The sequence below is a fragment of the Herpailurus yagouaroundi genome, unplaced genomic scaffold (assembly GCF_014898765.1).
Source record: "Herpailurus yagouaroundi ecotype Mexico unplaced genomic scaffold, PumYag 141, whole genome shotgun sequence".
Taxonomy (NCBI): domain Eukaryota; kingdom Metazoa; phylum Chordata; class Mammalia; order Carnivora; family Felidae; genus Herpailurus; species Herpailurus yagouaroundi.
In genome coordinates, this window is record NW_024412396.1 from 40,035,401 (window position 1) to 40,060,156 (window position 24,756).

At 41.7% G+C, this 24,756-nt stretch overlaps 1 protein-coding gene across 2 annotated transcripts in view; it reads left to right on the top strand.

Annotated features, from left to right (window-relative positions):
- Positions 1 to 24,327, top strand: part of PPP1R36 (protein phosphatase 1 regulatory subunit 36) — a 31,814-nt gene extending 7,487 nt beyond the window's left edge. The window contains exons 3-11 of one of the 2 annotated variants that reach the window (XM_040477385.1): positions 3,480 to 3,566; positions 4,334 to 4,431; positions 4,547 to 4,613; positions 7,334 to 7,432; positions 12,750 to 12,884; positions 22,741 to 22,783; positions 23,094 to 23,272; positions 23,357 to 23,548; positions 24,072 to 24,327. In XM_040477385.1, the coding sequence (XP_040333319.1) occupies positions 3,480 to 3,566; positions 4,334 to 4,431; positions 4,547 to 4,613; positions 7,334 to 7,432; positions 12,750 to 12,884; positions 22,741 to 22,783; positions 23,094 to 23,272; positions 23,357 to 23,548; positions 24,072 to 24,258 (1,087 nt within the window). In that variant the 3' untranslated portion in view covers positions 24,259 to 24,327. The remainder of the gene's footprint in view (positions 1 to 3,479; positions 3,567 to 4,333; positions 4,432 to 4,546; positions 4,614 to 7,333; positions 7,433 to 12,749; positions 12,885 to 22,740; positions 22,784 to 23,093; positions 23,273 to 23,356; positions 23,549 to 24,071) is intronic. The other variant, XM_040477386.1, reaches the window with a different exon arrangement.
- Positions 24,328 to 24,756: the final 429 nt, after the last annotated feature.

A 24,756-nucleotide genomic window follows, 5' to 3' on the forward strand; every position in this document is an offset into this window, starting at 1 on the left:
GGGAGGGCACAGAACGAGCTCAGACTGCTGTTTGACAGCCAATCAGAGGTACAATTCAAAGGACAGCTTTTAGTTACTACTAGTGACACTTCCTAGTGATTTCAAATGCACTGTGAGCGTAGGCTGCCTGTAGAGCTACAGCAGGGCCCTCAACAGAGAGAAATCCTTCCCACTAGCTGAGGTAGAGAATGACTTCAGTCAAGGGAAATGCCACTCAGACAAGTGTGAAGTAGGGAAGGCATGTCCGAAGGTCAGAGAATAAGGACTAGAGGTTTAGCAGTACGTGTCAGACTGTTGGCTAAGGACAGGCACTCAGTGTCTTATTTTAAGGTGCTCTCATCTCAAATCATCTCAGGCAAATAGGGCAGGATGCTTTGAATTATAGGGATAAGACTGAGAAAAGGGCAGGAGACAGCAGTTTTATTGGGTATATCTATCTTCTCTTCTAGAGAAGAGAAACCCTGGGAGGGCTGGTGACCTGTGACTTCCTTAGCGTGGCGTAGGAAAGTTAACAGCCAATGGCTTGTAAGTGGCTAAAACCATGTGATGATCCAAGGAAAAATGTGAAAAAACTTTGTGTCCTTGTTTAGGATGGTTATATGAAAGAAGGAGGTACTAATCTGCACAAGGCATCTAGCAAGGAGAAACGGCTTCAAGGAGCCATTAGAAAATGTCAGGATATTTGGGGGATTTGATTATTTTGTTAAAGACTATCTAAATGGTCTGTCAATATAACATATCAACCATATAGTGTTTCTTTATATGTGCCTCTATCAACTTTTTCTTAGTTATGCAGGTAATAAGTCAATATGTTCTTGTTTAAAAACTTAATATGGAAGTATACAGATTGGAAGGTAGATCTCTTCATTACCATTTCACCTCTCTGCCCCATTCTGATCCCCTGTCTCTTTTTGGCAGTAGCCACCATCAACATTTGCTATTCTTCCATTTCTTTTTACCCACCCACGCCCTCAGTAGTTCAGCATACCTTCCCAGCATACCCAATCCTTGGAGACGAGGAGCACCAGAAATAATGAAAACCTTAGAAATCGTCCACTGACCAACTCAGTACCAATTGTCTTTTTTTTTTTTAAGTTTGTTTGTTTATTTATTTACTTATTTATTTTGAGAGAGTCACAGTGTAAGTGGGGGAGGAGCAGAGACGGAGGGAGAGAGAGAATCACAAGCAGACTCCATGCTGCCCGCACAGAGCCTGACATGGGGCTTGAACTCACGAACCTGTGAAATCATGACCTGAGCCAAAACCTAGAGTCTGACGCTTAACCAACTGTGCCACCCAGGTGCCCCTGGTGCCAATTATCTTTAACAAAAAAAAAAAAAGTTGAAAAATGCAAAGAATCATTCCCTTGCAGGGACACGATGTATATGCTTTTAGGAACTAACCTCTTCTACAACCTGAACACTGCTAGGAGGTTGGCAGAAACTCTGGGAAGAAGACAGAGTCAAACAGATTAACTTTATTATTCCCATGGAGAGGTATTTCTGTAAAATAATTACTTTGTGAGTAACATCAATCCCAGAAAATTTTCAGATGAAGTTGTTTTATAACTGTTGCGTCAAAAAACAAAACAAAAACACCCAACTGTTAAAAAACACACACAAAACTGTTGTGTCGACAGGGAGATAAAGAAAATATATATGATTGATATCCATCTTTAGAGAATGAGTAAAGTCTGGGGGAATGTGCTTCCATTACTACACCTACACGTAAGCAGAAAGACAAGAAACTGTGGGCAGAGATTAGGCTTCTGGGTTGTGTTATTGTAGCATTGTTTCAGGCGGAAAAATAAAAATCGTAATGCACGGTGGGTTTCCAAACCAGTGTATTTGGTAGACCCCACAATTCTCTGAGAAAATGCGCGCTCTATAAGGCAGGAACCACATTCTGCTGGTCTACAAAACGTTTTTTCTGGGTGGGGAGGGGGGTGGCACCTGGGTAGCTCAGCCAGTTGAGCATCCGACTTTGGCTCAGGTCATGATCTCGGAGTTTGTGAGTTCGAGCCCGAATTGGGCTCTGTGCTGATAGTTGGGAGCCTGGAGCCTGCTTCGGATTCTGTGTCTGCCTCTCTCTGTGCCCCTCCCCTACTCATGCTCTGTCTCCCTCTCTAATTGAGGGAGCTAATGCTCTGTCTCTAATGCTCTGTCTCCCTCCCTCCTCTGTCTAATTTTTATTTAAAAAAATTTAAATAGGGGTGCCTGGGTGGCGCAGTCGGTTAAGCATCCGACTTCAGCCAGGTCACGATCTTGCGGTCCGTGAGTTCGAGCCCCGCGTTGGGCTCTGGGCTGATGGCTCAGAGCCTGGAGCCTGTTTCCAATTCTGTGTCTCCCTCTCTCTCTGCCCCTCCCCCGTTCATGCTCTGTCTCTCTCTGTCCCAAAAATAAATAAATGTTAAAAAAAAAAAAATTAAGAAAAAAAAATTTAAATAAATTTTTTAAAAAAACATTTATTTTAAAAATACATTTTTAAAAAATGTTTATTTTTGACACAGAGAGCATGAGCAGGCAAGGGGCAGAGAGAGAGGGAGGCACAGAATCTGAAGCAGGCTCCAGGCTCCGAGCTGTCAGCACAGAGCCTGACGCGAGGCTCGAACTCACAGACCACGAGATCATGACCGGAGCTGAAGTCAGACGCTCAACTGACTGAGCCACCCAGGCGCCCCACCATTTTCTTTTCAATGTCAGAGCAATGTGTGACGGAGTGTGGCCTCATAGTATATGTTTGTTGCTCCGTCGTGGTCCCTTGTTAGCCCCATTACTGCTTAGTAAATGTTTGTACAACTATAGAGTTTAAGACACCCTGAGTTAAGTAAACGGTCCCGATACCTCCCAAGAGATAGTCAAGGCCCTTACAAGAGTCCACAGCAGTGACAACTGAGATGCTGCTCGGGAGGCCAGATTGCCTTGTAGGTAAGCACATGGCTCTGAGGCTAGAGATCCTGGGCCCCAATCCAGGCTCTGACACATGCTAAGTGATCTTGGTCAAGCTACTTATCTCTTTCTGAGCTTCAGTTTTTCTCATGTGTAAAAATGGCTGTACGAGTAACATTAGAGTAATCATACTAGTAATCATAGAGTTGCTGTGAGGACTGAGTAAGATTGTGCCTAAAAGCACTTGGTGCACAAGTGCTCAATAAATAAAAACATCTCTCCAAACTTACTGTGAGCTTTCTGTTTCTTGTGAAGTTACTACAATATCTTCAGAATGAAATGTTTCGTGTATGGTGGTATTCTGGAGGCTGCTGATACGTAGAGGCTGAATATAAAGTCTGAAATGTTCATCTTTTTTTCTAGATGGTTGTTCCATATGTAAATACACGAATTGAGGACCTCTGTGCCCGAGATTCTCCTCACACTCCACTCATGACATATGCTAGTCCTGAGATGCCATGAGTTACTGTTGTGATAGCATCAGTCTTCATGGGAAGGTTCGGTTCCTAATTTTCTCATTTCTATTACAGTTTTACACCTGCAGTAGAAGTCAAGGAAAAAGGAAAGAAAGGCAAAGCAATACACTTTGCTGAAATTGATGGTCCGGCTTCAGACAGGTACCTTCACTTCCCAACTGTGGCAGTGCTGCTGATAGCACCTCTTAGCAGAATGACTCAAGTGTTTACAAACTCTAAGAAAATGTCACTCCCATTATCTGAGGTTGAAATGCAGATACCCGTTAAGGAAAGAACATGCGCTATTTGACAATTGTGGGAGGAGTTATACCAGCCCCTGTAAATGTATCCCGGTGATAATTTGGCTCTTAGCAAATTTTCAACATTTTATACTTAAACAAATTTTTTTTTTTTGCTTTATTTTAGAGAAAGAGTGTGCATAGGAGTGAGCAGGGGAGAGGCAGAGGGAGAGAAGGAGAGAATTTCAAACAGGCGTCACGCCCAGTGTGGAGCCCAACACGGGGCTCAGTCCCATGACCCTGGGATCATGACTTGGGCCCCCACCAATAGTCGGACACTCAACTGACTGAGCCACACAGGCGCCCCTATACTTTTTTTTTTTACTCTGAATATGGTAGCTACACCATAAATACATGATCTTAATAGATGATCTAAATGATCTGTTTTGGATGGAATTGGCATTTACATTTTCTATCAGGTAGTGTGCATTTCTCCTAACCTTAGCATGGTAAATATAATGTTTAATAAAATGCATTCCAAAATTCTCCTACATGAAACCAAACCCATTTTTGGGTTTTGACGTTCAGGCTCTCCTTACTTGATAGTAAAAGCCTCATGCATCTCAGGATCAATTACATACAGTTGAAATCTTTCAAGTCACTGCTAGAGGCTGTTCCATTCCAAAACAGGTTGACGGATAAAAAGCTTGCTTCAAGAGACGATAAGTCACTTAAAGCCTTAGAGAAGCGAGGTCAGCAGGGCAACGTGACGCTCCATGATGCTAAATGTGAGTAGCTGGTTCATCATCCACACGTATCGTATGGGGGGTGAACCTCTGAGGCAGCCGTCTGTCCCTGTGTCCCTCTGTCCCTCTTTCAATTGTCCATCTTTGCTCCTTTCAGTTGTTGCTTTGTTTTTACTACAAGATAATGAGATGCAGCGGATCTGTTCCTTTACAACATTTATGAGGTATGTAGTGCTCATGAGATGTTTTATATCTTTTATCCTTAGTTCAAAGTAATTCCGCCTGATAAATGATGAACAAATCTGGTTTTTGGAGAAAGGGCGTGGGACTGGCTCTGTGCAAGCCATCACCTCAGACTGAGACCAAAGCGATAAGGCCGAAGTCACAGCAGCCCAAAATAAAGCGCTAGGGCAAGGAGAATGGATAGCATGTTGTCAAGAGTCCCATAGAGACTACATTATGTTTATATAATAGTAAGAGGGTATACTCGTTTACTAAAGACCCACTTTCTCCGTTTTTGGAACCCCAGCAAGTACTAGGTGTGTGACTCTGGGTGAAGCTTCTTGACCTTTCTAAGCCTGTTTCCTCAGATATGAAATCGGAAGTCGTTGTGTCTCCCTATGCCTGTGGGTGGAGGATGCTTCTCAGGGTGCCGCACTTGAGCGTGCTCAGTGAGAAGTTCCCAACGATTGGCAGCCCTCCCAGGTTCCCTTACGTTTAGTGAAGGCTGTTTGTGGCAAACACCTTAGGCTTTATTCCACAGCAGGGGCACACTCCTCCCGACAATGATGATGACGACAGGGCAAGCTGGGAGCACTAGGGAGTCAGTGTCCCTTCGGTCAGTGCTGTGCGAGGAGGGAGTGTTGGTAGAAAAAGATCCTAACTTTCATCCGTCAAGATAACTCTGAGAAGTTTTCCCCGCTGGAACTGAACTACATTTGTCCACGGGGATAACCAACTTGTTAACCACCCCCTTTGTGGGCTTCCTACCCTTTCCTGTCTCACTTCCCTACCCCACAACTGATGTTTCCTGTGCGCACATCCCACGTCTTTGTCTCAGAGTCTGTTTCTGGGAGAACCCACCCTAGGACAGGGACATATTAATGTGGTGGAAAAAAAATCTGCAGTGCTCACGTTCATCCTGTTGTCAAGGTATAGTTGAAGAAAGAATGTCAGTAAGAATTTCCACTTGCTAGAAAGAAAGTAGCAAAAATCTTGGAAGAGTATTTAGAAAGAAGACAAAGGCTTCTAATTTTTCCTTGTAGGACTGCCTTTGCTGCATGCATCCCACAGTAGTTTTTAAACAAATTAGATTGTGAATCGATGCAACCTTTTGCTCGAGCAAAACCATGAAACTTTAATATGCTCTACACTATGCCCTAGCAGTTTCACTCCGAGGAAGTTACTCAGAAATGTGGCCATCAGGATAATTACTGCAGCAGTATTGATAACATTTCTAAAAGACCTACATATCCATCAATAGAGGACTATTTAAATAAATTGTGAGTTATAGAATATTTTACCCAGCTGTTTAAGAGAATGAGGAAAATCGATCCATAGTATCAAGGAAAGAGGTCCATGCTAAGCAGGTAAGTGACAAAAGCAAGTTGCAAAGACTTGTGTGTACAGCATTATCTTCTTTGTTACCAAAGAAAAATTTAAGGCATATATTCATGCGTATGTATGTATGTATGTATGTATGTATGTAGGTAGGTGTGTTGGTGGGGGAAGACCTATACAATTGTCTCTGCTTTGGAAAGTTTAGAAAGGATTCAAGCCACTCTTAGCAGCGGCTGCCACTTGGAAGTAGGATAGTAGCAAGGGAGGAGAGGACTTTTTACTTTATACATTTGTGTAAAATTTTTAAAGAATGGGAAAATATTATTTGTATAATAAAAACTTATTAAAAATGAAAAGTAATTAATAAACAAAACTATAGTTTAGTGTGTGACCTCCCAAAAAGTTTTGGTTACAAAAATCCAATTTCTTACATCTTCAGTAGTATAGTAGACAGAATTTTTAAGTTTTTTTTTTTGTTTGTTTGTTTTGAGAGAGAAAGAGTGTACTGTGCAACTAGGGGAGGGACAGAGAGAAAGAGGGAGAGAGAGAATCCTAAGCAGGCTCCTTGCTGATCAGATTGGGATCCGATCTCAGGAACCATGAGACCATGACCTGAGCTGAAATCAAGAGTTGGACCCAGGTGCCTCAGTAGATAGAATTTTATTTTATTTATTTATTTATTTATTAAAAAAAAATTTTTTTAATATTTATTTATTTTTGGGGCGCCTGGGTGGCGCAGTTGGTTAAGCGTCCGACTTCAGCCAGGTCACGATCTCGCGGTCCGTGAGTTCGAGCCCCGCGTCGGGCTCTGGGCTGATGGCTCAGAGCCTGGATCCTGTTTCCGATTCTGTGTCTCCCTCTCTCTCTGCCCCTCCCCCGTTCATGCTCTGTCTCTCTCTGTCCCAAAAATAAATAAACGTTGAAAAAAAAAAGTTTAAAAAAAAAAAAGAAAAGAAAAAAATATTTATTTATTTTTGAGACAGAGAGAGACAGAGCATGAATGGGGGAGGGTCAGAGAGAGAGGGAGACACAGAATCCAAAGCAGCCTCCAGGCTCCGAGCTGTCAGCACAGAGCCCGACACGGGGCTCAAACTCCTGGACCATGAGATCGTGACCTGAGCCAAAGTCAGATGCTCAACCGACTGAGCCATCCAGGCGCCCCAGTAGATAGAATTTTAAATGGTAAATTAGTTGTGTAATAGGCATGATAACATGTACTTCTATTTATTCTTATGTCATGTGCCCATGTATTTTTATGAGAAGTTTTATATTTGAAATATGTCAACATTCATTTTTCTTCTTTCTTTCTTTCTCTCTCTCTCTCTCTCTTTCTTTCTTTCTTTCTTTCTTTCTTTCTTTCTTTCCTTTCTTTCTCTCCCCACAGGAATAAGAATCTTGACAATTTCCTCATGGCATTATTGTACTATTTATCTCATTACTTGGAAAAAATAGCCCTGGAAAAGAAACCCAAAAGCTGCATGGTGTAAGTAGGACTTTGCAGTGTGCTGTAAAGTTTTATCATTGCCAGTAATAAAACTGACTTTTTTCTTTCAAGCTTTTATTTAAATTCAAGTTAGTTAACATACAGTGTAGTATTGGTTTCAGGAGCAGAATGTAGTGATTCATTACTTACGTATAACACCCAGTGCTCATCACAGGTGCCCTCCTTAATGCCTATTATCCGTTTGGCCCATCCCCTCACCCACCTCCCTTCCAGCAACCCTCAGATTGTTCTCTTTAGTTAAGAGTCTCTTATGGTTTGCCTCCCTCTCTGTTTTTCTCTTATTTTATTTTTCCTTTCCTCCCCCGTATGTTCATCTGTTTTGTTTCTTAAATTCCACATATGAGTGAAATCTTACAGTATTTGTCTTTGTCTTCTTTCGCTTAGCATAATACACTCTGGCTCCATCCACATCATTGCAAAAGGCAAGATTTCATTCTTTTTGATGGCTGAGTAATAGAGATGATGGAAATTTTTTAATTTTTGGAGTATGCTAAAATATTTACATGGGAGGAGTTCATTAGTTTTTAAAGCTCACTGAATAATTCAAATAGTTATTCTAACAACAAAATATTCCAGATAGTATAGACCAGCACTGCCCAGTAGAAATATAAAGAGAGCCACATATGTAATTTAAAATTTTTTCAGTAGCTAGATTTAAGAAACATAAAAGATAAAGGCGGGGGTGCCTGGCTGGTTCAGTCAGTAGAGCATACAACTCTTGATCTCAGTGTCATGAGTTTGAATCCCATGTTGGACTTAGAGAGTACTTACAAATAAAAAAAATCTTAAAAAAGATAAAGGTGAGATTAAGTTTAATAATGTATTTTATTGGGGCGCCTGGGTGGCGCAGTCGGTTAAGCGTCCGACTTCAGCCAGGTCACGATCTCGCGGTCCGTGAGTTCGAGCCCCGCGTTGGGCTCTGGGCTGATGGCTCAGAGCCTGGAGCCCGTTTCCGATTCTGTGTCTCCCTCTCTCTCTGCCCCTCCCCCATTCATGCTCTGTCTCTCTCTGTCCCAAAAATAAATAAACGTTGAAAAAAAAATTAAAAAAGAAAAAAATAATAATGTATTTTATTTAATGCAGTGACTCAAAAATATCATTGAGACACGTAGTCAGTGTTATTGTATGTTATTGTAATGTATGTTATTGATGACATACTTTGCTTTTTTTTTTTTTTTTGTAGTAAATCTTTGAAATCTGACACTTATTTCCTCAGTTCAGATTAACCACAGTTAGTGCTTAGTAGCCACACGTGGCTCATGGCTACCATGTTGGACAGTGCAGATACAGATATTTGGTTTTATGCTTTTTATGCTTAAAACCTGCTTTATGCTTAAAAGCCCTGCTAGGGCTTTTGTAAGCATCCAATGAAAAAAACTAAGAATTAAGAAAATTAATAGATATGACCAAAATTATATTCCATATTACAGAAGAAAACAAGATTTCTTAGGCTACGTAGGAAGAATTTCACTGCTTTAGGCAGAGGTGGCTCAGAGCTGTATGGGGCAAGAATCTGGGAACTCAGAGTCCAGAGCAGAACAATGCCTCTCAGGCTTGGTGACCTTTTGCAAACCGTGGAACTTTCCAAGTGCCCAGGCTGCCCTCCCCAGTATGTGTGGAATCAACCCAATGATTTAGCTGTTAGAAATGCTGTTAGAGTCATCAATTTGTTGCTGTGGAATGTTTTTAAAATGCAAAATCCTTGTGTACAACCAAGCAGTTTGAAAACCATTTTATGGATAGATAAATATATCTGGATAGCAGTTTTGTAAAAAACCAAATAAATAATTCAGACACTGCTGGTCCAGTAAAGCCATCAAAATATACCACATCCGTGTTATTTCAAGGCTGCTTTCACTGCAGAGTGGCCAGAGCTCACGAAGGGTTTCTGTGGTGGCAAGCAAAAGGGCTTAGCTAGCTGTAGGCTCAGAAGGTTTGAGGGGTCTTATCGTCCCCCCAAAAGAACTTATTAGACTGTGGCAGCACATTCACTTATATTTTATATGGTGTTTTCTAATTCTGAGAGTTATTGCTGCTCTGGCAGAGACCTGTGTTTCATTTCTTCATTTTAGAAATAGATTAACAGAGAAGTAAGGTCTCCTGGGGTTTTTTTAAAATACACTAAAACATATTAGAGTACAGTGGTATAAGGTAGACTTTTTTAGAAGGAATCGGTTACAGAATGACAGAAAAATCCAAGTCTTAAAATGATTGGTTCCATGGGGCGCCTGGGTGGCTCAGTCAGTTAAGTGTCTGACTTCACCTCAGGTCATGATCTCACAGATCTTGAGTTTGAGCCTCGCATCAGGCTCTGTGCTGACGGCTCAGTCTGGAACCTGCTTTGGATTCTGTGTCTTCTCTCTCTGCCTTTCCCCTGCTCTCTCTCTCTCCCTCAAAAATAAATGAACATTAAAAAAAAAAAAAAGATTGCTTCTATGGTGTGATTATGAAATAATTAGAATAACTTTTCACTTTCAGGCCTCCAGTAATTAGTTTACTTACTATAGTAGAAATATGGATTGTATTGAAATATCTGGACTTAAATAACTTTAAGAAAAAAATTGATTTTGGTCAAACTAGTGAGGTATAACAGGGATAATGGTAGTATCCACTTTACAGAGTTATCATCCAGATTACATGAGATATTATCATCCAGATTACATGAGATAATGCATATTATTTTAAACCAGAGGCTGCCACGTGGGGGGAAAGCCTTCAGCCTGTGAGGGGAGAGCTGAAAGGGCTACAGAGACATCCTTTGGAGGGTTTAGACGACTCAAAGTCCCGATTCCAGAGGAAGGAGCCTTTTCCCCATTTTACAGATGAAGAAGCCAAGGCTCAGAGAGGTTAAGCGGCTGGCTGGAGACGACATGCCTCGTTGGTAGTGGAGCTGAGATGGGAGCCCAGATCTAACTCCCAGGCCTGTGCCTAAGCCACTGTGCGGTGTGTCCACACCCCCTACCAGTCAGCTAAGCTCTCTTATGCAGAGTTTATCCATTTACACTTAGGATTTGTGACTTCTGAGCAAAGGCAAAATTATGTTATTTTTGTTTTTCATTTTTTTAAAGTTTATTTATTTGAGAGAGAGCAAGCAGGGGGGAAGGGGCAGAGAGAGAGAGGCAGACAGACAGAGAGAGAGAGAGAGAGAGAGAGAGAGAGAGAGAATCCCAAGTAGGCTCTGCGCTGTTAGCAGGGCTCAAACTCACGAACTGCGAGATCATGACCTGAGCCAAAATCAAGAGTCGGACAATTAACTGACGGAAGCACCCAGGTGCCCCCAAATTACATAGTTTTTAGAACATTGTAAGTATTTTTCAAGTTACTACAATCTTCATAATTATAATTTTTAATGGTGGCATAACTTTCCATCAAGCTAATGTGTGTTATTGACTGATTGACTTACGAGGCAGTATAGCACATATACTGGTTAAAGGTATGGACTTTGGTGCTGCATAAATCCTAGGGGACTCATATGTTAAGTTAATAAATGTCAAGTCCTTAAGTGGCACCTGGCTGTATTACTACAGTCTGCATTATTACTACTTTTTCCCTTCCATTTTATAGATTTTTGGGAGTTGCCAGTTTTCCTAATAGACAAATAGATAATAATTGAATGATTATTGAATATCTTCATGCATTAGATTTCCCCCTTAATTTTGGATATTTTTTAAAGCTTATTTATTTATTTTGAGAGAGAAAGAGCGTGCGTGTGGGAAGGGCAGAGAGAGGGAGAGAGAGAATTCCAAGCAGCCTCTGCACTGCCAGCACAGAGCCTGATGCAGGGTCCGAACTCACAAACCATGAGGTCATGACCTGAGCCAAGATCAAGATTCAGATACTCAACTGACTGAGCCACCCAGGCACCCCTGGATAATTTTTCTAAGAAGGATAAATTTCCCAGAGAGATCATTGGACCCAAGGTTATGATCAATTGTATGGTGTATGAAATTATTATCAATTTTTTCCCGAAGGATTGCACCTGGGCGTGTTTTAAATGCCAGGCTCTACGCAGACCTGCTAAGTCAGGATCTTGGAGAGGGCGTGGCATTAGGAATCCGCACTTTCAGCGAGTATCCCAGGCAATTCTTACATATATTTCAGCTTTGGAACCATTGGCCTAAAAGTTTTCAAGGCATTTTTTTGTTGTTGTTGTTTTGTTTTCAACAGCAAAAGAGGCATGTTAGCTACTGGCAGCTCTGGAAAAGTCGGGGGGTGGGGGGGAAAGGGTTGGGCTGGGAGGCTGCTGAAGGAAGCAGGGAGGTGGGCATAGTCATGGCCATTGAGGTGCAAGCGGGTGTGGGTGTAGGTGTTTGGATTATTTGAAATTGGGGCATTTCAAGTTGGAACTCACTTTATTCCAGAAACTCATTTTATTCCAGTGACTCAAGCCTTCTCATCACATGTGATAACATGTTGTGCTTTGAAATATCTCTATTATCTTTAAACCCCTTCCTCCACAGCATATCCTCATGTGGTCAGTCAGGCTCGTAGTTAACATCAGAAGGGGCAATAATTCGTCCCTGTTGTTTAGGGTGCATTTCATTGGGTTTAAATCTTTCTGAAAATGAAAAGGCAGATAAAAATCCAGTGACACTGCACTTTTCAATAGCAATCGTTGGAATGTGTTGTGAGTAATGTTGTTTCGTACTATACTGTACTGCACAAACTTCTAAAATTAGGCTCCAGACATGCTGTAACAGGTTGTCTTTTGGAATGTTCATTTGCAATTCAATTGGAACTGGGGCAGTGTTTTCACAGGGAAGCGAGGCTGTTATAATTGATGCCAAAGCTCCCAGATTAGTGGTCCACACATGCTTCCTCAGCAAACGCAGAACTCAGAGTAGGGAAGCGTTGAGTGGTTCAAACACTGAGCCTTCACACTTCCTTGTAACATCAGGAACCCAGGGGAAGCTGCCCTGGGAGAGTCTCCAGTAGCTCTTTCAGCAAAACAGCAGGAAAATGTGCTGCCAGCTGCCTCAGAAACCAGTATAGGTAATTTGTTAGTTGGGCTGCTGGGCTATTTGGTATAAATTAGGACTGCCTGTATGTAACGTTAGAAATACATAGCATAAAGAATCTATAAAAAAGTGAAAATTCACCATGAACCTGAGATGCTAATTACAATGGTAACTGTCAAAGCCCTCCCTCTGCCATAGCTCAAATCAGCTAAATGAAAAGGTAAGTGACCTGTGTTGACTCACTTGTTATTTCTTTCAAAACAGTTCACACTTCTGACTGTTCGCTGATTACTGTTGGCATTTGCCAACATTAATCCAAATGACTGTTTTCTTTTTAGGGGCCTTGTGGAGAAGAAGGAGATGGAATTGGTTATAAGGAAGTTAGAAGCAGCGCAGAATTACCTGGCACAGAAGTACTGCGTCCTTCTCCTGGGCTTGGCAATGCCTGATAAGCATCACATGTGCTGCGGGAAGTAAGTGCACACTTAGGATTTCATGAGATCTCCACGTGTGTGCATATCCATATCCTTAAGATCCTTACATTTGACTTCTGGAGCCCTTGCAAAAGTTTCCTTCCCTGTTGTACAGAATAATTGGGCTCAGGTGAGACTCTGCCCCAAACACACGTGATGTCTCGTTTGAGAAAGCCAAGTGAGTATGCGAAGAACCTCAGAATCGACATTGCTTAGGTTTAAAAGACTTTTCTCTCAGCATATACTGGCTCAGTAGAATCTTGCTCTCAACCTGGAAGGCTTCCTGTGGCTGGCCAGGGTCCCCACGGTGATGAGCCAGTGTCCCAGGGGGCCCTGGGTGTGTCCCCTTCCGCTGCTCATTTTGTAGCAATAGTAGTGGGTGCAAGCTAGTAAGGTGGGGGTTATAAGATGATGCTTTTTGTGGGGAGTTGATCTTTGCCTTAGAAGGACAGTTTATATATTACTGTAATTAAAATTTATCTTTTAAAGTTTATATTGAGAGTGTGTGTGTGTGTGTGTGTGTGTGTGTGTGTGTGTGTGTGCATGTGCACATGCACAGGCAGGGGAGGGGCAGAGAGAGAATTCCAAGCAGGCTCCACACTGTCAATGCGGAGCCTGGCTTGGGGCTCCATCTCATGAACCATGTGATAATGACCTGAGCAAATTCAAGAGTCAGAAGCTTAACTGACTGAGACACCCAAGCACCCCTCTGTAATTAAAATTTAAAAGCGTCTTATCACAGGAGAGTTGGGAGGCATTGGAGGGAAAACTCTGATCCTTAAATACCGACCCCCTCCCCCCAAATCTCCTCCTCTGAGCAGTTTCACAACAGGCTCAAGGGCCATACCACGGCCGTGGCCCGAACTCTTATTTTTAACTTCATAGGCAAAGAACACAATTCATGGTTTCTCTCCGCATTCCCCACATTGTCAAGATACAGATATTTCTATATGCTTTGTTCATATTCTGTATTTTCTATGTCCCTTATTCTCTTATTCTGCTTACATAATTTCACCTACATAATTTGTTTTTTTTTTTTTTAATTTTTTTTTGGGGGCGCCTGCGTGGCTCAGTCGGTTGAGCATCCGACTTCGGCTCAGGTCATGATCTCACGGTCCGTGAGTTCGAGCCCCACGTCGGGCTCTGCGCTGACAGCTCAGAGCCTGGGGCCTGCTTCGGAGTCTGTGTTTCCCTCTCTCTCTGCCTCTCTCCTGCTCATGCTCTGTCTGTCTCTGTCTCAAAAATAAATACAAACATTAAAAAAAAAAAAAAAATTTTTTTTAACGTTTATTTTTGAGACAGAGAGAGACAGAGCATGAGGAGGGGCAGAGAGAGAGGGAGACACAGAATCTGAAACAGGCTCCAGGCTCTGAGCTGTCAGCACAGAGCCCGACGCGGGGCTCGAACTCACGGACCGTGAGATCATGACCTGAGCCGAAGTCGGATGCTTAACCGACCGAGCCACCCAGGCACCCCCCACCTACATAATTTGAATAGCCACTATAGTTACTCTACCGTGTAATAAATGCACCAGTTTGTTTCACCATTCCTTCTGTGCATGCTTATTATGTGGTTTCAGTTTTTCTGCTTTGTGATATTTCTGCATTGGATATCTTTACATAAACTACTTTGTCCATTTGGGCTATTTATTTATGGCTTATTGCCCAGAATGTATTTACCTAGAAGGCATGGACAGGTTCTTAGCTCTTGTAACATATTGCCAGATGTTCTCCAAAAAGGGTAAACCATTTTGTATCACCATCAGCAGCAAGCGTACCTAGCTCTATTAGTTTGATTTTTTTGATAGCTTGCAGTTGTATAAAAAGCTTACAGCTATTTGACTTTTGAATATCTTTCATGAGTTTGGAGTCTGTGCTCTTTTTCTGTATAAAATAACTTATTGCCTGATTATTATATTTGTTATTAAAATTAATTATTGCCTCATCTAGTGTTAACCATTTATCAAGTAGAAACTGGGTATTTGTATAATTTATGTTTCATGTAGCAAGGATTTCCTATTTGTTTTTCTAGTTTGTTGCTTTCCTTTTGATGTTTATGTGTTTTGACATTATGAAAATGTTAAGAATTTTTGTTTATTTGAACATTTATACCTTGTTTCTTTTTTTAAATTTCTTTTTAAAAAATTTATTTTTTTAATCTACATCCAAGTTTGTTAGCATATACTGCAACAATGATTTCAGGAGTAGATTCCTTAATGCCCTTAACCCATTTAGCCCATCCCCCCTCCCACAACCCCTTCAGTAACCCTCTGTTTGTTCTCCATATTTAAGAATATCTTATATTTTGTCCCCCTCCCTGTTTTTATATTATTTTTGCTTCCCTTCCCTTGTGTTCATCTGTTCTGTATTTTAAAGTCCTCATATGAGTGAGGCCATGTGATATTTGTCTTTCTCTGACTAGTTTTGCTTAGCATATAATACCCTCCAGTTCCATCCACATAGTTGCAGATGGCAAGATTTCATTCTTTTTGATTGCCGAGTAATACTCCATTGTGTGTGTGTGTGTGTGTGTATATATATATATATATTTGTGTGTGTGTGTGTGTATATATATATATATTTGTGTGTGTGTGTGTATATATATATATATAATATATATATAAATATATCACATCTTCTCTATCCATTCATAAACCAGTGGACGTTTGGGCTCTTTCCATACTTTGACTACTGTTGATAGTGCTGCTGTAAATATTGGGGTGCATGTGCCCCTTTGAAACAGCACACCTGTATCCCTTGGGTAAATACCTAGTAGTGCAATTGCTGGGTCGTAGGGTAGTTCTATTTTTAATTTTTTGAGGAACCTCCAGACTGTTTTCCAGAGTGGCTGCACCAGCTTGCATTTCTAGCAGCAGTGCAAAAGAGATCCTCTTTCTCTGCATCCTCCCCAACATCTGTTGTTGCCTGAGTTGTCAATGTTAGCCATTCTGACAGGTATGAGGTGGTATCTTGTTGTGGTTTTGATTTGTATTTCCCTGATGATCAGTGACGTTGAGCATTTTTTCATGTGTGGGTTAGCCATCTGGATGTCTTTGGAGAAGTGTCTATTCATGTCTTTTTCCATTTCTTCACTGGATTATTTGTTTTTTGGGTGTTGAGTTTGATAAGTTCTCTATAGATTTTGGATACTAACCCTTTATCTGATATGTCCTTTGCAAATATCTTTTCCCTTTCTGTCGGTTGCCTTTTAGTTTTGCTGATTGTTTCCTTCTCTGTGCAGAAGCTTTTTATTTTGATGAGGTCCCAGTAGTTCATTTTTGCTTTTGTTTCCCTTGCCTCTGGAGACGTGTTGAGTAAGAAGTTGCTGTGGCCAAGGTCAAAGAGGTTTTTGCCTGCTTTCTCCTCTAGGATTTTGATGGCTTCCTGTCTTACATTTAGGTCTTTCATCCATTTTGAGTTTATTTTTGTGTGTGGTGTAAGAAAGTGGTCCAGGTTCATTCTTCTGCATGTCGCTGTCCAGTTTTCCCAGCACCATTTGCTGAAGAAACTGTCTTTATTCCATTGGATATTCTTTCCTGCTTTGTCAAAGACTAGTTGGCCATACGTTTGTGGATCCATTTCTGGGTTCTCTATATTGTTCCATTGATCTGATTGTCTGTTTTTGTGATATTTTTTTTTAACAAATGTTTTAAATGTTTATTTTTGAGAGAGAGACAGAGAGAGCAGGGAAGGGGCAGAGAGAGAGGGGGACAGAGGATCTGAAGCGGGCTCTGTGCTGACAGCAGGGAGCCTGATGTGGGGCTTGAACACACAAACCTGAGCTGAAGTCAGACACGTGACCAACTGAGATACCCAGATGCCCTTGTTTCTGATGCTATTCAAAAGTCATATAAGTTCATCATCAGCTTTCCAATTACCTTTTCAATCACTTGTAAAATTTCTTTTTCTCATCATTACTCTAATTTCTTCTGTCTGCAAATTGTCACTTCAAATTGAGAAAACTAGAATTTGTGGTTTGTATTAGTCAGCTCGGCTGCCATAACAAATTACCACAGACTGAATGCCTTAAACATCAGAAATTTTATTTTCTCATAGTTCTGAAGCTTGGAAGTCTGAGATCAGGAGGCCAGCCTTGTCGAGTTCTGGTGAGGGCCCCCTTCTTGGCTTGCAGACAGCTGCCTTCTCACTGGGCCCTTGTTGGTGGAAAGAGAAAGCCCTGGTCTCTCCTTCTTTCCTTTTTTAAATGTTTATTTACTTTTGAGAGAGAGAGCAGGGGAGGGGCAGAGAGAGGGAGATAGGATTGGAAACCAGAAATGGGCCCTATGCTGATAGCAGAGAGCCCAGAGAACCCCATATAGGGCTTGATCTCACAAGGCCTGAGGTGAAGTCAGACACTTAACCAACTGAGTCACCAGGTGCCTCCTTTTTTCTTGACACTAATCCCATCATGGGGATTCTACCCTCATGATGTCATCTGAACCTAATTACTAAGACCCTACCTCTAAATGCTATCACAATGGGGGTTGTTAAGGCTTCAACATATGAATTTGGGGGTGGGGCTGGGAGACACAAACCTTCAGTCCACAACAAAGTTAAAAAAACACCTACTCTAAAAAAATAATTGAATTGCCAATATTTAATGTTTACTCTTTAAAAGCACATGTGCATGCAGTACAGACTAATTTTGAGATTAAAAAACCCAAACTATAAATAATTATATCATAATTAGAGATTTTATCATATCTTTTAGTTCTGTGGATATAGAACCTACACTTCAGTTATTTTTTTTAAGATAAATTCTCTCTTTTTTTTAATGTTTAATTTTGAGAGAGAGAGAGCGAGCAGGGGAGGGGCAGAGAGAGGTGGAGACACGGAATCTGAAGCAGGATCCAGGTTCTGAGCTGTCAGCACAGAGCCCAGTGTGGGGCTCAAAATCACAAACTGCGAGATCATGACCTGAGCCGAAGTCAGATGGTTAACTGACTGAACCATCCAGGCATCCCAAGTTATTATACTTGGAATGGTACATTTTTTTTTTATTTATATATGAAATTTATTGTCAAATTGGTTTCCATACAACACCCAGTGCTCATCCCAAAAGGTGCCCTCCTCAATACCCATCACCCACCCTCTCCTCCCTCCCACCCCCCATCAACCCTCAGTTTGCTCTCAGTTCTCAACAGTCTCTTATGCTTTGGCTCTCTCCCACTCTAACCTCTTTTTTATTTTTTTTCTTCCCCTCCCCCATGGGTTCCTGTTTAGTTTCTTAGGATCCACATAAGAGTGAAAACATATGGTATCTGTCTTTCTCTGTATGGCTTATTTCACTTAGCATCACACTCTCCAGTTCCATCCAAGTTGCTACAAAAGGCCATATTTCATTTTTTCTCATTGCCACGTAGTATTCCATAGTGTATATAAACCACAATTTCTTTATCCATTCATCAGTTGATGGACATTTAGGCTCTTTCCATAATTTGGCTATTGTTGAGAGTGCTGCTATGAACATTGGGGTACAAGTGCCCCTATGCATCAGTACTCCTGTGTCCCTTGGATAATGGAATGGTACATTTTTATTACAATCTAATTTTTATACAAACTTTAAAAGAACTCATTCTGTTTGAAAGATAGTGATTGCCTTAGTTTACTACGAGTTAATCACCAGGAGGTGCTGGTCTTTTTGCAACATCACCTGCTTTTCTCCTGCCTGCCAGATAGCAGTTTGGAGAAGAATCCATTTAGAGCTTACCACCCACCATTCACATAACAGATTCCATGCAGGTCAAAGAGGCAAACAAAGGATATTGAGGAAAACAGATTATAGCATGTTTTTGCCAGTAAAAGTTGTTAATTGGCCATGGGTGTTGATTATATCCTCCAGTGGAGTTTTTATTGTTCTTTGGCTATTTTTTTATTTTTTATTTTTTTAATGTTTATTTATTATTGAGAAACAGAGAGACAGAGCATGAGCAGGGGAGGGGCCGAGAGAGGAGGAGACACAGAATCGGAAGCAGGCTCCAGGCTCTGAGCTCTTAGCGCAGAGCCTGATGCAGGGCTTGAATTCACAAACTGGACATCGTGACCTGAGCCAAAGACGGGCTTAACTGACTGAGCCACCCAGGCGCCCCTTTGGCTGTTTTTATGTAGAAGATGAGGACAGTTTTTGCCAGTTAAGAGTGATTACCTGATTTTAACATATCTTTATTTCACTTCCAATGTGAATAGGTTCATATTCTCATGAGAACATCCTCATGTGTATTTTCTGACTTTTTTTGTCTAATATATGCACACTTAATACTGGACTAGGACATCTTACACTATTTGTCTCGAGTTAAATTAAAGACTTCAGAGGAACCAGCAATTTGGGGGCTGTTAATTTTGTGCTTTCATGTTTCTTGAGAAGTAGGAGGACATGCCTTTCTACTCTAAATACATCTGTAAAATCCTGATATCGAGCAGGCTTTGGCACGATTTTGATGAACATATTCAGTAAAAGATCTCTGTTTTCCAGGATAGATAAGAAAACCTCTCTCTATGTGGCTCCCGCCATAGAATTAGACGTATTCTTTGGTTATGGCCAATTTGGGCTCCACCCCCATCTGTACCCTAGGATTTCCACCTCCCTCCTTTGCAGCTGGCACCTCATGGCTGACCAGAGAGGCTGGTGTGCAGATGAGCATAAGGAGAAAGGGGTTCATTAAGGCTCAGTCTATAAATCATCCTTAAGCCCCATTCCCTATTCCCACCCCTCCCCCCAGTCACATGCAGTAAGGCCTCTTTCCCCTCCCCCCAAATACATTCCTTTTATATTTCTCTTCCTTTGTGCAGACTAACCCTTGACCCTCATTTAAACCCAGTTTCACCCAAAGCAGCACGGGGAATGGGAACATAACATGACATAAGTGGGAATCATAACTTTTCTTCCCTTGGAACTGGAACCCTTTAGGTTTGGCCCTAGGCTTTTTTTTCCAGGAATGACTAAAAATATGATGTATTTCCTTCATTTTGGCTTAGTGCTAAGAGTCTAATGTAGCAAGAAGGATAAGAAAGCATGATAATAGGCCACTGAAAATCTGTGGATTTATCGCCAAGCTGGCTTTCCCCTCTTTCCTTTGGAGCCTGCCCTTGCCGGTGAAATGTGCAGCATTTTTGCTGACTAGCTTGGTAGCAACTAGTCAACTAGCTAGCTAGTTGGTAGCTCAACTAGCAAGGGCTGTTGAGCCCTTGGAATGTAGCTGGTCCATATTTAAAGGTGCCATAAATGTAAAACATACACTGTACAGAAAAGTCTAAAAATGGATGAAATACCTCATTCTAAAATATTGATTACATATTAAAATAATATTTGAGGGTTTGGATACAATAAATGTATTGTTAAAATTAATTACACATGTTTCTTTTTACTGTGGCTACCAGAAATTTTAAAATTACATTTGTGGGCGCACCTGGGTGGCTCAGTCAGTTGAGTGTCTCTTTTTTTTTTTTAATTTTTTTTTTCTCTTAACGTTTATTTATTTTTGAGACAGAGAGAGACAGAGCATGAATGCGGGAGGGTCAGAGAGAGAGGGAGACACAGAATCTGAAACAGGCTCCAGGCTCTGAGCTGTCAACACAGAGCACGACGCGGGGCTCGAACTCACGGACGTGAGATCACGACCTGGGCCGAAGTCGGACGCCCAACCAACTGAGCCACCCAGGCGCCCCGAGTGTCTGACTCTTGATTTCGGCTCAGGTCATGATCCAGGGTCGTGGGATTGAGCCCCGTATTGGGCTTCATGTTGAGTGTGGAGCCTGCTTAAGATTCTCTTTCTCTCTCTCTCTCTCTCTCTCTCTCTCTCTCTCTCTCTCAAAAATAAACATTAAAAAAAATTTTTTTAGACCCTATTTCAATTTGAGGATTTGAAGTGTTTAAATTTGTTATTTATACTCAGTAAAATTTGAAATTTATAATCAATTTATAATTATTATGTACCTAACATAAAAATTATGAAATAAAATTGAAAAGAAAAACGACTCAAAATGCACTAAGAGATGAATTTGCAGATCAAACTAGGAGGTTCCCAAATGTGCTCATTTTCTGCCTCCATTTCCTGGACTCATTTCAGGTTTATATGCGGAGCTAAATCAGAATGCTAAGAAGAAGCCCGTTACATTTTGTACTTGATTTCCACAGTGTAGGCTACATTAGTTTGCTTTAGGCTTTAAGGGAGAAGAAGTCCCAGTTTTATGGCAACTTGAGGGGAAGGAGAAGAGGTTCATGGTACCTTCTCTTCTAACGTTTAAAAAGAGAAGAAGAGAAAGTGTGTTTCCTGTGCAATCTCGGTGTCATTTCAAAATCTCACTAAGATGGTGCTGGTTTGAGTTGTACAAACGCAAGTGCTGCTCTCAGTCTTCTCCCAGAAGGCAAGCTGACTTGGTATTCCAGAAACTGAGTTTGGTTGGTTTGTCTGCAGGGTGTCTGGTTTCAGCTGGCAGAGGCCGTGGAAGGGGGGAAATGCCACATGAGCACTCCTGTCCGATGGGGGCCTCAGGTGGCACAGAAGGACCCTGAGGCTTGTCCCGAAAGCTTGTGCTGGGCTCTGTAGTTTAACGTTTTTATTCTGCAAAATATTCTAAAGGAAAAGCTTTTTTTCTCTAGCATTCTGGTTACAGGGACAGTTGTGGAGCTGTGACAGGCCCAAGTTCTAGTACAGACTCTGTCCCTAATTAAATATGTCTTTGGACTTCAGTCTCCTCAGCTGTAAAGTGAGAATGATAATGCTGACTACACCATAGGGATCTTATGAGGACTAAATATGATCATTTAAATGGTTTAGCATAATGCTTGCCACATAGTCCGTACTTCATACACGCTCACTGTGTTTATTGCCTTAGCTCCTTGTTGAAGACTTGCACGTGAGGAAACCAGTGTGTGAATGAAGATGTTGCAGGAGGGGAGGGGTCCACCCCGGTAAAAGCTGAACCACTTCTTCAGTGTTTCCTTCAAATAGAGGGCTAACGTAGGCTCACACGGATCATGTAGTCCCTGTGAGAAGGCTGGAGGTCCTGAGGGGTTTGGGTCTTCTGCCCCAGACCACCAGAGTTCAGGACGGTTTTTGAAAGTCTGATAACAAGGGCCAATCCTTGGAGTCTCTGGCTCTGAAAGCAAGAAGCAGAAGCGAGACCAGAATCTGCCTTGGAGTGCCTGGGTCTAGCGTCGGCCCCCTTGAGGGATCAAGTGATTGAAGGTGCACGGCCCTTCTCCATCAGTTCACCAGTCCTCCGCCGGCCATGCCTGCTCTCCTCAGGCTGGGAATCAGAACTAGAATGGCCCATCTTAGGGAGGGGGCCAAGCTCAGTAAGCGTGCCCATGTCAGTACAGTATCCTTAACATTGAATTTGTGTTACAAGGACTCCTGAGCAGATGCCTGCCTTTAGGAGACAAGGCTCAGCGTGCATACTGCATCTAGAAGGAAGAGCACACTGCTGTCCCAGTCGACTAGACATTTTTGAAAATATTTTTTATCATTTTCTTTTTGTTTAAGATTTGATTCTTTGTCTTTTTCTCCATTTTAGATTTACCCTCTAGTTCTTTATTTCCCTACCTAGTAACACCCCATGTTACCTCGTTACCACCTTCCCTCTCTCCTTACTCCCCGACGCTCACATCACCAAAAAAAAAACGTTCATTTCCTGCTGTCTTGTTTATCCTGAATTTGCATTGGGTGTTGATCTGGATAACCTAAGAAGTTGAAGAAAAAGATAACTGGGATTCATCAATGCCTTCTGATAGCATTTATGCGGCTAAATAGCCTTGGGGCCATGGGTATTGATCCTTTTGAAGATAGGGGCTTGCCCAGATCACTGAAAGATTGAACTTACCTCTCCACGTATAGTTGTGATTTTTTGCATTGCAGGGAGAAAAGATCAGATACACAGAAAGACTGGAAATTCTTTGAGGTGAGTCAGTTACCTTTTGGGGCTTTTCTCTTTTATATGAAACATGAAGTAGACCAAGAACCAATAGCCATGTGTCAGGCACTTATTTTTAGTGAATATCTTTTCTTCAAAGGATGCTAACAAGCTGTATGCCATCTCTTAAATTTTCCTCCTGCAAAGGTGAGTACATGTGTAATTTGCCACCACTTTTCAGGAATGTGCAGAAATTGGGTTATCTGGGTTCGTGTCTGCTTAGCAATGTTCTATAGACAGGTAAGAGTTCCTACCACCATAGCTGTGCACTGTGATTCTCGTCTGTTTTCTGTTGTAGTCCTTTTACACTTTCTGTACATATGTAGCTTGGATTGTGTTCCGACGTCAACACTTCACAGAGATTGAGGAAGAAATAGGAAGGCTCTTTCGTACCAATATGTTCAACATTCCTCGGAGGAAGCGTGAGGAGGAGGAATCAGGAGGGGAAAAGAAACGCATGACTTTTGTACAATTCAGGTATGACATTTTGACTTTCCAAAGCTCGAGAACATTTCTAGAAAACTGGATGATGTAACCTAAATGTTACCTCTTCCCACCCAGGAGAATGATGGCGAAACGCCCAGCAATTAAAAAAGCCATTAACATGCGCTCTCCAGTCATGTCTACTCTGCTGCCATCTCTCAGAGAAAAAGCTCAGAATATCTTTGAGAAAAAGTATCATCAAGGAGTCGTCAAACTCCCGGCCCCGATGCAAGAGCACATGGAAAGTCTGGACTCTGTGTTCATGCCAAAGTAAGTGGTCCAAGGAGAGAGAAAGGAGAGAGCCCTGGGTTGTGTGCTAGGTTGGGCTGGGAGGGGCAGGAGTTTAGACGCCGTGCCAAGGCCAGAAAGTTGAACGAAGATGAAAGCACCACCTTCCTACTCACCCCCTCCCCTCTGTACCTGCTTCCTTTCCCAGGCAGCTCTTGGTACACCCATCTAGACTAGAAAACATTGCTAGAAAGTTATGCTAGCCTTCAGATGGTTCTCATTTGGAGGAGGGAGTAGCAAACTCCATAAGCTGAGGGTTTTCCATTAGAAGACATATCTCTGGTAAGTGTGAGGAGAACCATTACAAAATCTTACTGTGGGCTGCTTTTGGACCCCTATTTAAAATCACAGTGGTAGTTCATGGAAACGGAAAACTTCTATGTGTGTGTGTAATATGTGCATGTGTGTACGTATGTGTGTAGCTTACACACAAGCACACAACCACAGCTATACACCTCATTCTTTGGCCACACTGCTTCAGCTATACCAATAATTCTTTTCACAGAGTTGGCATCTTGGGGGAGCCTCGATGTCAGTTCAACCCCCATACCCTCCTCCCCCTTGAACCAGAAGAAAACAAAAGAATGTCTGGGATACATTCTTCCCTGGTAGAAAGAAAGAACATGAGGATCCAGGATACACTGGACTTAGTCACGAGAACATTGTCCTCTCAAACAACATTCCCTAAATAACCTGGTACATTCCAGTTCTGTAATTAAGTCCCTGCATTTGAAGTAAACTACTTCAACTTAACCACTTTATATAGGACTAATATTTATTATTATTACGCTTTTTAAATTGTTCAAATTATTTTGTTAAAAGTTCAACAGTGGACTATTAAAAGAAATTTCAGAAAGCTCTTGAAAAGCTCATTTTCCTATATTTACTAGTTTGCTTTGTTATTTAGTTACTTCCTTGGCTTCTATGTGACTATTTAGAGTAACGTATTAGAACGTTTAACCAGTGTTCTAGCAGACTAGTGAAGAGACAGTCTGTTTAGGGGGCGCCTGGGTGGCTCAGTTGGTTGAGCATCTGACTTCAACTCGTGTCGCGATCTTGCAGTTCGTGAGTTCAAGCCCAACGCTGGGCTTGCTGCTGTCAGCGCAGAGCCTGTTTCGGCTCCTCTGTCTCCCTTTCTCTCTGCCACTCCCCTGCTTGTGCTCTCTCAAAAATAAATAAAACACCTAAAA